At 36.7% G+C, this 14,690-nt stretch overlaps 1 protein-coding gene and 1 pseudogene across 1 annotated transcript in view; one reads left to right on the top strand and one right to left on the bottom strand.

Annotated features, from left to right (window-relative positions):
* LOC111142837 (vav guanine nucleotide exchange factor 3) overlaps positions 1-14,690 on the top strand; it is a 367,424-nt gene that overhangs the window by 332,143 nt on the left and 20,591 nt on the right. The window contains exons 23-25 of the mRNA XM_022496164.1: positions 5,263-5,379; positions 6,016-6,103; positions 12,241-12,370. Coding sequence (XP_022351872.1) covers positions 5,263-5,379; positions 6,016-6,103; positions 12,241-12,370 — 335 coding nt within the window. The remainder of the gene's footprint in view (positions 1-5,262; positions 5,380-6,015; positions 6,104-12,240; positions 12,371-14,690) is intronic.
* On the bottom strand, positions 1,489-1,946 carry LOC111142838 (annotated as a pseudogene).

Here is a 14,690-nt window from a genome sequence, read left to right as displayed (position 1 = left end):
GGGATGTCCAGGTGGCTCCATCAGTTAAGCACCTGCCTTCAGCTCAGGTCATGATCCCAGGGTCCTGGGATTAAGCCCCATATGGGCTCCTTGTTCAGCAGGGCATCTGCTTCTCCCTCTCTCTCTGCCTGCCACACCCCTTCATGTGCATTCTTTCTCTCTCTCTCTGACAAATAAAATCTTTTAAAAATTTAAAACAAAAAGCATTCTGATTATTTTCTATTCTATAACCAAAGCATAGAAAATGCCCAGTTGTTATAGGACTACACTCTCCAAAGTATGCAATTCTTCCCATCAGCACCCTTGGTCTCCCCAACCATCGTGTCTGCCCTCTGTAGCTATTACCAGCTTTCTCTGACCTCCCTGAGCTTGCTGAAGAAATTATAGCAGGCTTTGATAGAACTTGGAAGCTTAGCTACATTTTTACTTAGTTAAAGATAAATTTGAGGTTAGAACCACATGGAATTAAAAACCATGATCTTGACAGGAATTAAATTTGGAGAATAGAGCTGGTAGCAAGGATAATCAAAGGGAACACCACCAGAAGCTGATAAAATCATGAGAGTATGGTGATCAGCTTCCTTCTCTTTTCTTTTATTATTTTGCACATAACTAGGCATAGTAGTTATGAGGGTAATGATTTTAAAGATAAATACTAATGCCACAAACTACATGGATTTCATGAAATAAACTGAAAAGAAAATAGAAAAAAAATAAAAAGAAGAAGAAAGAAGAAAAAGAAATAAACCGAAAAAGAAAAAATAAACTGAAAAAACTAATCTCTTGTGCCTTGAATGGTTCCCAGTACAGGAGATTAGTTTTTGAGTACTTTATTTTAAAATGCACCCTTGTAGATATGTAAAATTCTATTGAAAATATGACTTAGAATAGTATTGTTCCTAATGATGATAAAAATCAAAATGCTCAGATAAGGGAAGAGCCTTGAAGACAGGAACAAATAAAGATATTTCATAGTAAAATTTTTAAATTGCTTTTTTTCTTTCTCTTGAGCAACTTAGTTTATTCACACTAAACAGTTTCATGGGAAATGCTTTCTGCTGGGGGACAAAATGGTCAAGAATATCAGAAATGGAAACTTCCAATTTTGGAAATACTACACTGTTTAGAGAAAATGATGCTGAATGATGACATGTGGTTCTCAAGTCATCAAGAAGTTGGATATCCACCAACTGCATTGTCTATTCATTACATCTCCATTTAAAAACAAGTTACTCTCACAAGGTAAACTTTGTCTCTTGGGTAGAATCAAGGTGATTATTTTCATTTGCCTGGGTATGGAATTCTAGGTGAGAAACTATTTTGCATCTCAGATTTTCAGACATTGCTCTATTGTCTTCTAACTTCCAACTCAATGCCATTCCGATTTATTTCCTTTCTTTCTCTCTCTCTCCCCCTCCTTCCCTCTCTCCCTCCCTTCCTTTCCAAGAGAATAAATCTACAGCTTTATTTATTTACTTTTCAGTAAATCTAAATCCTTTAGGGGTACAGCATCAAATGGATTCTGTGGCCAGTGCCTTTAGTAGGAAGGTTGCTTTGGGATTTGGCACGAACCATGTCACTGTTTCCATGAGCCTGAATTACTTTTCCCAAGATTACTCTGGTTTTGTTCCATTTGTCACCAAGAGTCATTGTATTGCTTTTTGTTTTGTACACGTAAGCACATCTCTGCCTAGAATTCAGTTTCATCTTGAGCATAAACCCCTTCAATTTTAGGAAGAGCTGTGTGCTTCCTCGGGTTCTGGAGGCCCCACTTTCTAGACAGCAAAAACAGCCTTGGACCACAGCCTTCCAGTCATATTTGTTGATTTAGGAGTCCTTTTCCCAGCAGACCTCCACAGTTCCAAGATGGTGGGAAGAGACCATTCTGATTTCTGATTCTTTGTATGTAGTCTGATTGTGTGTATGTGTTGGCGGGCGGGGAGGGGGGTGGGTACACATGCTGCAGGCAGGGATGAGACATCGGGCTTAAAACTGGGGAACTATCTGAAAATCCATATGAAGAACAGGATGCAGATGCCAAGATTCCTACCCCATTCTCCAAATAGACAACTTACTTTTCCCCTACCATAGCAGGAGACAGTGGAATTAGAAGGTTTATTATGTGGGAAAAACTGAGCCATGTAGGGCTTACACTTAGAAAGAGCAATGCCAGCAGAGATTGAGGGAGATGCTATGCTGTGGAGTAGTCAAATTAAGGAAAGTCTGCAAAGAATGATGACGATCCTCAGGTCCTTTATATAGCTCAGTTCCAATACTATGACAGCTGGGTCTAATACACACAGACTATCCTCTCATTGCATACAGACAGGAATCTGGAAGATTTTTCTCTAAAGGAACTGAATAGACTCGGTTAAAAAAAAAAAAAATCTGAAAATCATTTGGATATCATCCAGCCCCATGAATCACATTCTTGCCAAATGATTATGTTCCTACCTGGCGAGTCTGCTTCGGTGCTCCCCACCCCCACTGAGATGCCTCTCTCCCAAGTATAAACAGGCAACAAAGAGTAACTAGGCATTTGAGAAAAGCCTTGAACTAGAGAGCAAATTGAATAAATGGGGAAAAGAAATAAGGAAAAGGCAGACATTAGAATGAGCAGAAGAAAGATTTACTTTTTAAGCCTTTAATTTATATTCTCAGAATTAAGAGAGGACATTACCTATGGAAGTGATCTGGATGTTTTATAAAAGGATAATCAGAGAACAAGAAAGAGTTATTCTAAATTACATTATTAAGTAGTAGAGTTGGAAAATAAAGTTGAGCAAATCCTCCAGAAAATCAGAGAAATAATTTGATAATATGGAAGAAAAGATAGGGAAATTAGACAGTTGATCCAGGAGGCACAGCCTTTGTTTAGTGGGAACTCAAGAAAGAGAAAACAGAGCAACAATTGTCAAAAAAAAAATAAGGCAAATTTTTCCCAGAACTGAAGGATATATGGCTCGAAATCAAAGATGCCACTGAGAACCCAGGACAGTATTGAAGTAAAACGTATGGCATTTAAGTGGAAGGCACGTTACCATGAAATTTTACAATATAGAGCAAACAGAGTCTGAAAGCTTCCAGGGAGGAAAAAGAAATTAGATCACATACAAAGAATCAGAATGGCGCTCAATTGCCAGTGAGAAGACAATAGGACAATGTCTCAAAATCTGAGAAGGAAAGTAATTTCTCACCTAGAATTGTATACTCAGACAAATTCTCAATTAAATATCAAGTAAACTAAAAATGTTTTTCTGGATGGGAGGCTTTCTGAGTATTACAACCCATGTATCCACTTATAGGAAGCTGAAGGATGAGCTAATAAACCAATAAAGAGGGAGATAGAGAATCCAGGGAATGAAACCAATGGGATGTCCCAATACTATAAAAATTCAGCTTAGAGAGCAAGTAGTAGTGACTAGACCAAGAGGGTCTGGAAGAAATGAATGTCTCTGTAGAAAAAAAACCGGACAGGTTCAGTATATGGTGTTGAGAAGTGTATTACTCATGGGTTTATCATTCTCTTGGAGAATCTGGAGAGAATTTGAAAGACAAGGTTTAGCGAACAAAAACTTGAGGAATTGTTTTTTGGATGTCAGATGTTCTTTGACTATGAAAACGTGAAAAACTGGGCCAGATGATGGCTTGGCTTTGTAGAGGTTACGGAAACAAGAGTGAGGAGAAGCACCATTAAGGAATGAGCATGAATGGAGAAGAAAATGATTTTCCTTCCTGACACCTAAAATTAATAAATTAAGAAATTGTAGTTTGATTATTTAGAAATATGCAAGCACAGATTTTTTAAAAAAATAGATAAAATGCTTGAAATGGAACTTGGGATAGAAAACTAATTAGATGGGGTAATGCTACTTTTTCATTATTATTATAGCACAAGTTGACTTTTAGAAGCTATGTTCATGTGTTACTTTGACAAAAATGCATATACTATATACTAATTGCAGCAGGTGCCATGGAGAGATTACAATAGTGTAATAAGAATAATGGAGTGAAGTGTAAGATGCAGGACAACATTCTTCAGATGAGATGGTCAGAGAAGGTCACTCTAAGCTTGAGTGATGAGAAGGAATGTGTGTGGATTGGGTGAGTGTTGTACAGGAAGTAACAGTCTATGGGAAGACTCTTAAGACCAAAAAGAGGCTGGTGAATTCCTGAACCTGAAAGAAGGTTGGAGACAAGTGAGAGATAAGATGGAAGAGTGATCAGAACATCCCAGGTACTAATAGTTCATAGGTTATCATAAATGCTTTTATCCCAAGGTACAATCTGCATAAAATGCCCTTGCCTCTCCTTCTATACTTGCTAGAAATCTCACATGTCCTCCTTCAACAAACTTTTGTATCTTAAATAAGCATTTGGTATAAATTAAAGGTGGGTATTTAAACTGACTTACCCTAGTCTATGTGTGAATCAGAGAATTTTCTCGAATACTAATTCGTGAAGTTTTGAAATACTAATTCATGAGTTTTGAGATGTGAAATTTTTCCCTTTAACTTTCATTGCCCAAAATCTCTGCTATATTTTGCCATTAAATGTAAAACATGTATTTGATGTGAAAGGGTCGCTATAGAGTATCTTAACATTGGATCTTAACATTGATTGTTACTGTTAATGTTATGGAATTTGGGTATGTATAAGGTGAAGATAGTTTAGGAAGAATTCTATTGTTGAAAATATCTACCTTTTATTTTTTAAATTTGGTTAATTTTTTTAAAATTTTATTTTATTTTATTCCAGTGTTCCAAGATTCATTGTTTATGTACCACACCCAGTGCTCCATGCAATATGTGCCCTCCTTAATACTCACCACCAGGCTCACCTAAACCCCCTACACCCTCCCCTCTAAAATTTCACCTTTTCTGTGCAAATGTCCTATACATGGTAGTTCCTCCCTTACAAGTCTTTCCTTCTTGTTCTCAAACTCCTGGTAAGTCCCTCTCTAACTCAATACCTACTCACTCCTCTCTTTGTCTCGTTTATTTATTTGATAAATATTGACTGGGTGCTTTTTATGCATTAGGCGCTGTTCACTTCACCATGCTAGCTTTGTAGAGCCTTTGCTTTTCACTTTTCAAAGGACATTTTTTTGCCTTATTTTTTTGAAGTAATGTAATTAGTTAGTATCGAAGTAAAAACAGCTCCGATCTGCCACTAAGTTAAAATCTTGACAGATACTTACTTTCAGCTTTGGTTCTGTTCCAGGTATATTACCCAGACTTTCTGTGTCATTCTTTCTTTCAGGTATGCTGGAGCAATGGAAAGATTGCAGGCAGAAACTGAACTTATTAATAGGGTAAATAGTACTTACCTTGTGAGGCACAGGACCAAAGAGTCAGGAGAATATGCAATTAGCATTAAGTAAGTAGGACAAGTACTTTTACAGAAATAGATTTCCTGTTTTCATAATTGCATAGACCATCTGACACATATAACACTGATGTTAAAAACCAAGGTTCTAATTGCAGCAGAAATAATGCATCTATCCAGACAGTTCATTAATACTTGAAAATATCTGTTAGAAAAACAGTATTAAGTGTTATAGGCCACTAATTGGCATATTAGATTTCTTTCATAACATTATATTTTGGTAATTTGATGTGTGTGTTTCTCGTTAAGTCTAAAAATATATGTTACTAGATTTTGTCTTCTTTGATTTTGTTTTTCTATATTCTCAAACTGAACTTGCTCAGTAAATTGGGCAAAGTAATTGGTCACTCTGTTGAGTAGTTGACCAATCTAGTAAAAAAAAAAAAAAAAAAAAAAAAAAAAACAAACCAAACCAAAAAAACCCCTTCTCACTTCAAATATTAGTTGTATCTTCAACCAATCTAGTAAATATATTTTGTTAATTATTGTCACCAGTGTATTGGCATAGGTATATATTTTGTCTTCAGAATTAATTCCTATAATTTTATTGGGGCATGCCCTCTGGTAATTATTGATTTCTACTGATTAAAAACACATTTATATTCATACGTTATTCATTGCCCACAGGTACAATAATGAAGCCAAGCACATCAAGATTTTAACAAGAGATGGCTTTTTTCACATTGCAGAAAATAGAAAATTTAAAAGTTTAATGGTAAGCATTGATTAGTTCTTTTCAATCTGTGGTCCTTATTTTGCTCTTATTTCAAAGGTCAGTTTAATTCGATCACTTCTCTTAGAAATTTTGTGCACTGAAAAGTTGTTTATAAGAGACCCCTGTAATTTTGCCTCAGAATCCTGATAATTCTAAGAATTCCAATTGAGTTTTATATTGCCCTACTCATATTTTTCACTGTAAATTCAGTTTGCAAGTTTTAGATAACATTTCAGAGTCCACATGATTTATGATTCTTAGAACAATGGACAAATGCGGTCAACTTCCAGTGATTTGTGTTTCGCCTTGTGTTTGAGTCACAGGGCACATCTTTCACATGCATTTCTCCTCTTCCTTCCTCTGCCTCTAACTGCTCATGCAGACAGAGGAAGGCATTTTTTTTTTTTTATTAACATATAATGTATTATTTCCTTCAGGGATACAGGTTTGTGAATCATTAGTCTTACACAATTCACAGCACTCACCAGTGCACATACCCACCCCAATGTCCATCTCCCAGACCCCTCCCCTCCAGTAACCTTCAGTTTGTTTCCTGAGATTGAGTCTCTTATGGTTTGTCTCCCTCCGGGGTCCCATCTTCTTTCATTTTTTCCCTCCCTTCCCCCACGACCCTCCCCCCACCCCGCCCTGCCTCTCAAATTCCAGAAGGTAATTTTAATAACAACAAAAAAATTGTGACTGGTAAAATACTTCTCACTAGGTTCATTCCATGCAAAATGCAATATAATATCAAACAGAAAAACTTTTTGTATTTTCTGCTATTTTAAATCATCTGTGCTATGATTCTGTTTCATTATTTTGGACAGTTAAGTATTAACAGGGTAGCATTTTTACCAAACAGTTGGTAGTTCATAGGAATTTTATATTTAATTTGAAATAGCACATTCTTACTAAGTTGCTTCTAATGAACCAAGATTACTTTATTCCTACAATTTAAAAAATTAGCACTCAATAATTTTATTAGTGCATCATATTATGGATGTCATAAAAACAGGGTCTATATGGCATTATATATGCATTGCTGACAATAAAGAAAAAGTTCATGTTTCTTTAAAAGTGGTCTCAAGTCTGATTTTGAAGTTTGAGGGTTTCTTGAGGTAATGAAGAATTTGGACACAAGATACAAGATGCATTTGTAAGCTCACTTGAAGTATTTTGAGGAACATTGGGAAGGACCACTCATTGACTGAGCCATCAGTCAAATGATATGTATTGCATCCTCCGGAAAACATCTCAGAGCACTTTGCAGATGTTAAACATTAAAGTTAAAATGGAATATAAGAGAGCCTTACAAAATCGGCCAGCCTGAAAGCCTTATCTAAAAATCTAGAGCTGCTTTGAGACAGGGATTAGTGTTTTAAAGAAACAGAAGCATCTTGAGTTGAAAGAAAAGGCAGAAAACCTCTCTGGACCTAAATATCACATTCTCAATTCAAAAGTTAAGGATGGGCAGCAAGATCATATCCTAGAAAATGTGAGTCCTGCCAAACGAGTAACCAGGATCCAGGCGGCCTTCCTGCTGGAAGCGACTGAATGTTCTGTTGGAACAAGCAGGCTGTGCACAGAGAGAACTGGACCTGAGGAGGTTTTTCCTGAAGTGAAAACCTAGGAGGCAGGTGGCAAGTGGATGCACAAATAATGAATGGCAGCCCCAGCTGAGTCCTGATAAAAGCAGGCACAGGAGGTCTCCACATCGCTGCAAGGCACAGCGGCTTGAGCTCTCACCAGCAGATCTTCCGTGGATGGGAATGAGCCTGCTCCACGGTATTTCAGTTAATGTGAGACTTAAAAAAAAGTGCTGTAGGGCCAAAAGATGACTGCCAGCTTTGCCAACTTTGAAAGTAACAAAAGGAACTCCCATCCGAGGAGACACGCAAAGAGGATGAAAGGAATAGTCGCTAGAAAGGGCCAATCGATTCAGCTTTGTGTCCCTTGGTTCAGCTCCAGAAAGTTCATCAGCAGCTGAGGTTAAGAAGTGAAAAGCCGGTAAATACTTCATGACCTGGATTAGTGGACATAGGTCTTTGCTTTCCTATCTACGTACAAAACTGTGATTCTAGGATAAGCAGCAGACCCCCAGCGTCCTTAAATAATGTGTACCAGAGAGCAGCAAAAGTTTCTGCACTGATGTTCTGGAAAGGGAATTAAAAGTACTGTCATGGAGCTAAAACAGGCTCCCCTTATATGGTATGTGTAAAATATCATAAATGCCACTGCTAGAGATGCAGGCATGTTGTTTTCCTACCATATCTGGAGGAAAGCGCCTTATGTAAGGGAAGCACATAGCACAGTGGGTTAAAGGGAGGGGTTTCAGAATTAATAGCCTAACTACAATGAAACTAAAAAATACTAGCAAAAGGATATAATTGTAAAAAGAAAGCTAAGCAGCTGAAAAACTGTGTCTTGGATAAATACTTTGACAGGTTTAGCAAATAACCGTAAAAACTACTGAAGATACCAAGGAACCATAGTCTGGAGCTGCCCCTCCTCTTTGTTTCTGTTTGTTTGTTGAACCAAGTTATATTGCATCCTTACCTTGTGGAATCATTACATTTTTGCAGAACTTAGAGTGACTCTACTATTCTAAAGATGCTTTCAAATTTGTAAATCCGTTGGTAGCAAGAACTCACAGTAGTGCTGTCCTTTACACCTAAACTCAAAAATACCATATGGGTACTTGATCAGAAAGAATGGCTCCTGTTCTAGCAAACAGGCCGTTTGGAAGGGGAGAGAGGATTAATAGGCACCTTTGACTTCACTCTGGCAATGCATAAGGGCTTCTCCAAATCAGGATCACACAACTTCAAGGAATTGCCTTTCATCATGTTGGTGTCAAATAACACAGTTTCCATTATAAGTATATAATGGTCTGTGCATTTGAGTTGTTGCTTGAGAATGGTTCCGTATCCTTCCATTATGGGTGGTAAAGTTATATGCTTCTACCTATGAAACTTATTAGGGCCTGGAATTAAATTTTAATTTGGCAAGGATGTGAAATGGAAGCAAACTCCAGAACTTGTTCTAAATTAGCCAGTTTCTCAATTGACCTTAGGTGGTTATGACCTAAGCTCTTCCCTTTGGGTTTCAGTAGCTTGGCTAATCAAAATCTTTGTTTTTCTTAGTCATTAAATTCAAATTCTAAGTGAATTTCTATATCCAGATTACAAGGCATTAATTTTGTTCTAATTTTCATGTATGCCAGACAATCCATGTCCAAATGCTGTTTATAAATCATCTCCATTGCCTGTTTCCTTGGTAATTGGAATGACTGACTCTCACTCATTATTTTTCAGAGAGACTTGAATTGTTGACACTGCTGTGTCAGTGTGAGATAAGGAAAGCTTAGCGATTTCTTTTGTTTCGCGTCTTCTTATTTACTTGTAGTACCTGAAGGTCAATGACTGCTAAAGCAGGGGTGGATTAGGCTAAAATACAGAAAGCATAAAGGCATAAATTGGAAAAGACCCATGGTGGCACAATTTAATTCTACCCAGTCAGAAAACATGTAGGAAGATTTACCCACATAAGTCTGTAAAAATGGAACTAAAATATCTTCTATGCTTAGTGAAGTGATAAAAGAGTATTTGCAGCTTACCAAGCTGCATGACCCTAGGCCTTGGAAAAGTCATTTTTTCCTTCCATAAAATTTGGATATGGGAAGGTATGAAATGATCACCAAGTCCTTTTCAATATGGTAAGTCTGTGGATTCTTGCCGACTTCACATAAACTTTAATTCCTACTAATCCATAATATTATAATGCATAAAATTCATACTATTTATAACAAAATTACATTGAAGTTCCAAGTTATTGGCTTATAGTTACTTTCAGGTTTATTTTCATATTTTTGTTAAAGAACACATTTACTTAGTTTAAATGATAAGACTAAACACTTTGGTAAACATTTGCATTAGCAACACAATGTATGTGTATGCACAGTTCTTGCAGAGACCTTACAAAATTTTGCCTTTTATTTTTTAAAAGCATTAAATAATATTAGTCTCTAGAATTTAATTCTGGACTTTGCAAACCATGTTAAAAATCACCATAATACAAATGCCACATTCTGATTATTGAAGCCATTTTGAGGATAAAAGCTTCTTTCTGGTATTTTGATTCTTTTTCTTTTCAAGTTGGTCAGATTCCAGATTCCTTTGCTTCATCAAAGACCACCATAATTTGGGCTCAAAAAAGAAATAATAGAAGAAACATAAATGATGATAGATAGATAGATAGGGATAGTTATAGATGTGAAGTATGTAAAACCTTAGCATCTTAGTTCTAAGATAACAAAGTTCTTGGTATATCATGGACATTTAGAAAATACTCCTTCCCTTTTGCCTCCATTTTTTTGTATTTACATTTGCCAAGCAATACTTGCTAATAGTATGATGTAGTTAAGAGCACAGACTTTGGAGACAGACATCAGCTGTTCAACATTGCACAAGTCAATTAACTTCCCTGAGACTTGACTATCAATGGGGATTAAACCTGTTTCTTGTTTATTGTGTGGAGATGGTGCAAAGCCCTGTAAAAGTCCTGGCGTATGGGATTGTGGTGATAGTTATGATTATTCACACATTGCAGACACTCTGTGAATTCTTGCTATAGTCTGTGCACTGGGGCATTCTCCCCATTTTACAGATGTGGGAGTTGAAGAATCTCCATTTGCTTTACCCAGTGCTTCAGCCAAACCAAGCTGCTTTGTGTTTATGAATGTGGCCTTTACTCAATCACCTTTATGTCTGTTTCTAGACTGACTGGTCTACTTAAAGCAATCCTTTCCGCCTTCCTAGCTTCTGCAGTTGCCTGTTATTCAGTTTAAGCCAAGCTACCTCTATCATGAACCATTCCCTCATCCTCTCCATGGGGCTCACAAAAAGAAGTGCTCTTTCTTGCCTTTGAGCACCCATAACCCCTAACTTTGCTTCAAGAATGAGCAGTCCTAGAGGGCAGTAGCTTTATCTTCATAATCTTAATGACCCTGGAACACCCCACACAATGCATTCTATAACTCATCCAAGGTTAGCCATAAAATACATAAATCATAAATAATAGAAATCATTGATGATTCTTTTTACTTCTTTTGGGTGGTTTTTGTCTCAGTTGATTTGTTTTGGGAAACTTTGAACATAACCACTGAATGGAAGTACTGAGTTGATGACGGTGTGGTTTTTAGAAGAAATAAGTTACTTTTACCCTATTTGTTTTAAATGTTGATAGCAGCACCAAATAATTAGGTTAAAAGTGATACTGCTTTTTATTTTAGGTATTTCTAAGAAACATTATACCTATAGTACTCATCTAATAATAATATGCATTTTTCCATTATGAATTATTATTCGTTTTTCTACTTAAAATAGAAGGATTCAGATTTGTGCAGAGTCTACGAAACCGACATCTTAAGAGAAATTTCTGAAATTTTAGTATGGAAGATGGTGGATGGTTATTCAACTAGGCTTGGGTATATTTAAGGCAAATTAGGTGTAAGGGAAAATGCAAAGTACTACATTGTTGATCTCTATGTAGCCGATGCCGTGTAGAGCTAAGGAAGGGCACTAACACTTCATTGTAAGCCAGAAATAACGTCAGGGGGCATTTGTGGTTTATCAGTTTTGGTTTACTGTGGAAAAGAACATTGAGAATCAAGTTTGTTTTTCTGCTATGTTGAAAGAAAATGCAGGAAATGAGAAATTGCTATATATTCAGCAAACAGCTGCTCCCTTTATTTTTGTTTAGAAAAGCAAGTATTTCATAAATAAGAACAATAATTACTGTTCTGCAATTAAAGTTTAGTATGGTTTCTTTTCATTGACCACATCACATCTGACTGAAGACTAACAGGATGCTCTCTATCCATGAATAACAGTAGGAGGTAACTCCCATTACCAATGGCCGGCCTGAGTAACAAGGATGATTACTAGTTAGTTAGGTGCCGCGTACATCCAGAAAGCAGGGAAAGATGATCGTTTACTTACCCTCCCATACACTTATGGAAAATCTGGCATTAAATCAGTCATCCTCCTCTTGTACATAATTATGTGTTCAAGGAGTTCATGTGTTTGAGAATAAAAGTATCCTTATCAAAAATAATCTTTAATTCTTTTATTCTGAAGGAACTTGTGGAGTACTACAAGCATCATTCTCTTAAAGAAGGTTTCAGAACCTTGGATACGACCTTACAGTTTCCATACAAGGAACCCGAACATTCAGCTGGACAGAAGGGTAATAGAGCAGGCAACAGCTGTGAGTACTGCAATTCAGAACACAATTTGCTGTCCCTTAAGGATTGGATTAGAGGCACAGAACATTAAACATCTTCATTCCAAATTTTGGAGTTAATACAATGATCTGTTTAGCCAGTACTTTTTTGTGGAGCTAAGCAAAATCAGATGAACCCACAGGTTTATGAACGTGTCTAGACCATAGTTCTCTGTGCCACATCAAAAGTCATGTTTGTGTTTAGAAAATCATCAGAAGTGTAAAGGATATGTCAATATGTAAGTTTTGTACTTTTGAGTGATTTGTATATTAGCCCAACTCCTTTTAACTCATATGTGTTTGTGGTCATAGTGCTGTTTGAGTTAATGGTATCTAAGCAAGCCTGGTGTGCAGCTAGCCCATCTCACCTGGTATCCCAAATCTGCTTATGATCCTGTTTCACTGGTTAGTTTCGGGATTTTGAAATGGCTAAGCATGTTTCCTCTGATGCCAGTATTTACAGGTAGACATCAGCCACTTTCTTGCAGAATGAGTGCTGTGCCACAGCTAATCACAAAAGCTTAGCACACCATCCAAAAGCATCTGATAGTTTGAGTGTGAGTTCAAGTCAAAACTTTTTTCTCATCACTATTTAATGTCACATAATCTTCCCGGAGGTAGATACAGCATGTAAAGAGAAGATTGTGATGAAAACGCTATGAATAAAGTGTGAGTTCCTTCCCTTACGTTAATACCATTTTTTTTAAGTAAAATTCTTTTGGAGGAGAAATGAATACAACTTTATTACTTTTAGAATCCTTAGCCTAAGCAAAACAGGAATATCTAGGGGTATATGAAAAAAAGAATTTGCACCGTGTAATATAAACTTTTTTTTTTCCCTCTGAAAGCAAAAACTGAAAGAGAAACAGGAAACACGCAGGGCTCTAACAACATCAGTAAAATTTCATACACTTATATATAAGTAAATATACAAGTACTTTGTCACATCAACTGACAGATTTTTTTCTGTTTGAATCACTTAATAGCTGTTCTCTTCACAAGGATCAGTAATAAATGACCAAGCTTGAGTAATGAACGTAGTCAGAATGCACTTTATTTTGAAGTTTTAAACACCTATTAAAAGTTATCTTTCTGGGGGTGTCTGGGTAACTCAGTCAGTTATGTGGTCTCATCTCAAGCCTTGATCTCAGGGTTGTGAGTTGAAGTCCCTCATTGTACTCCATGTTGGTCATGGAGCCAACTTAAAAAAAAAAAAAGTTATCTCTTTTTTAGCCCAGTGTTACCCAATTATCTTAGATTCTCACATAAGCCATAATTTCCACTCATTTAAAAATGGAAGTTTTTCCTTGAAAAACAATTTTCCTACAAATATCTTTTTCATTCCTACGAATTTCTTAAGAGTCTACCAAAGTTATGACCTTTTTCCCCAAATGAAAAGTATAAATTTCTACTGTCCTTTACTTTGCCTTCCTACCAGCAGGAAATGATAAAAGTTGCCAAGGAGGTCAGTTATACTAAAAATCCCGTTTGTTTGAGTTCACTTCGTTCTAGAAAGCCAAGGTGGGAGAGGTTGGCAATCAGGGAGAGCAGATGTCCCATATTAGTGGAAGGTCATTAGCCCTCATATTGCACTGCGTGGTTACTCCCAGCACTTTCTCTGTGCTTGGCACTTGTGGGTGTTGTCCAACGATGAGCAGAGTTGCCTAATCTAAAATTTGTCTCTAATATTCAACAAAGTATTTAATGCCCAAACTTTATTAGCCACTAGGAATGGAGTTTCAGCCTTTTTGCCTTTTTTTTTTTTTTTTTTTTTTTAAAGCACAAAAAGCATAAGCAACAGAATGATTTTGAACATGAATGTGAGCTACAGGGAATTTTTCAACAAATAGAGTCATGCAGTCCAATATGCCCAATCTTTTTAAGATACTCTGGTGAGCCTACCACAGAATCCTTTTAAAATCAAGAAGTAAAAACAAATCATTCATTTAAAATTAATCTTTGTCAGAGTTTGGTTTTGTGGATCAATTATTCCTTTATTCATTCCTTCAGCAGATATGCATTAAACACCTAACATGGACAGGGCAACTCACTATTCTAGGTATTGGGCTATAGCAGTTGAGAAGACAAGTTCCTGCCCTTATGGAGCTTATATTTGAATGGGACACTCAGCAAGTGTGAGATGGGAATTTGCTCTTTTTATATAGGGTGATTGTGGAAGACCTCCCTTATAAAGTGACCAGAAAGAAAACGAGGGAGTAAGTTAGTCTGTCAGTCAGCAATAATTGCACGATGTCTGGACTCAAGGATTACTCAGTCATTACCATGTGGCACTATTATAATCTTA

The sequence above is a fragment of the Enhydra lutris genome, unplaced genomic scaffold (assembly GCF_002288905.1).
Source record: "Enhydra lutris kenyoni isolate GAN:26980312 unplaced genomic scaffold, ASM228890v2 scaffoldscaffold9, whole genome shotgun sequence".
Lineage (NCBI taxonomy): Eukaryota > Metazoa > Chordata > Mammalia > Carnivora > Mustelidae > Enhydra > Enhydra lutris.
This window is presented reverse-complemented; position numbering and strand designations above follow the sequence as displayed.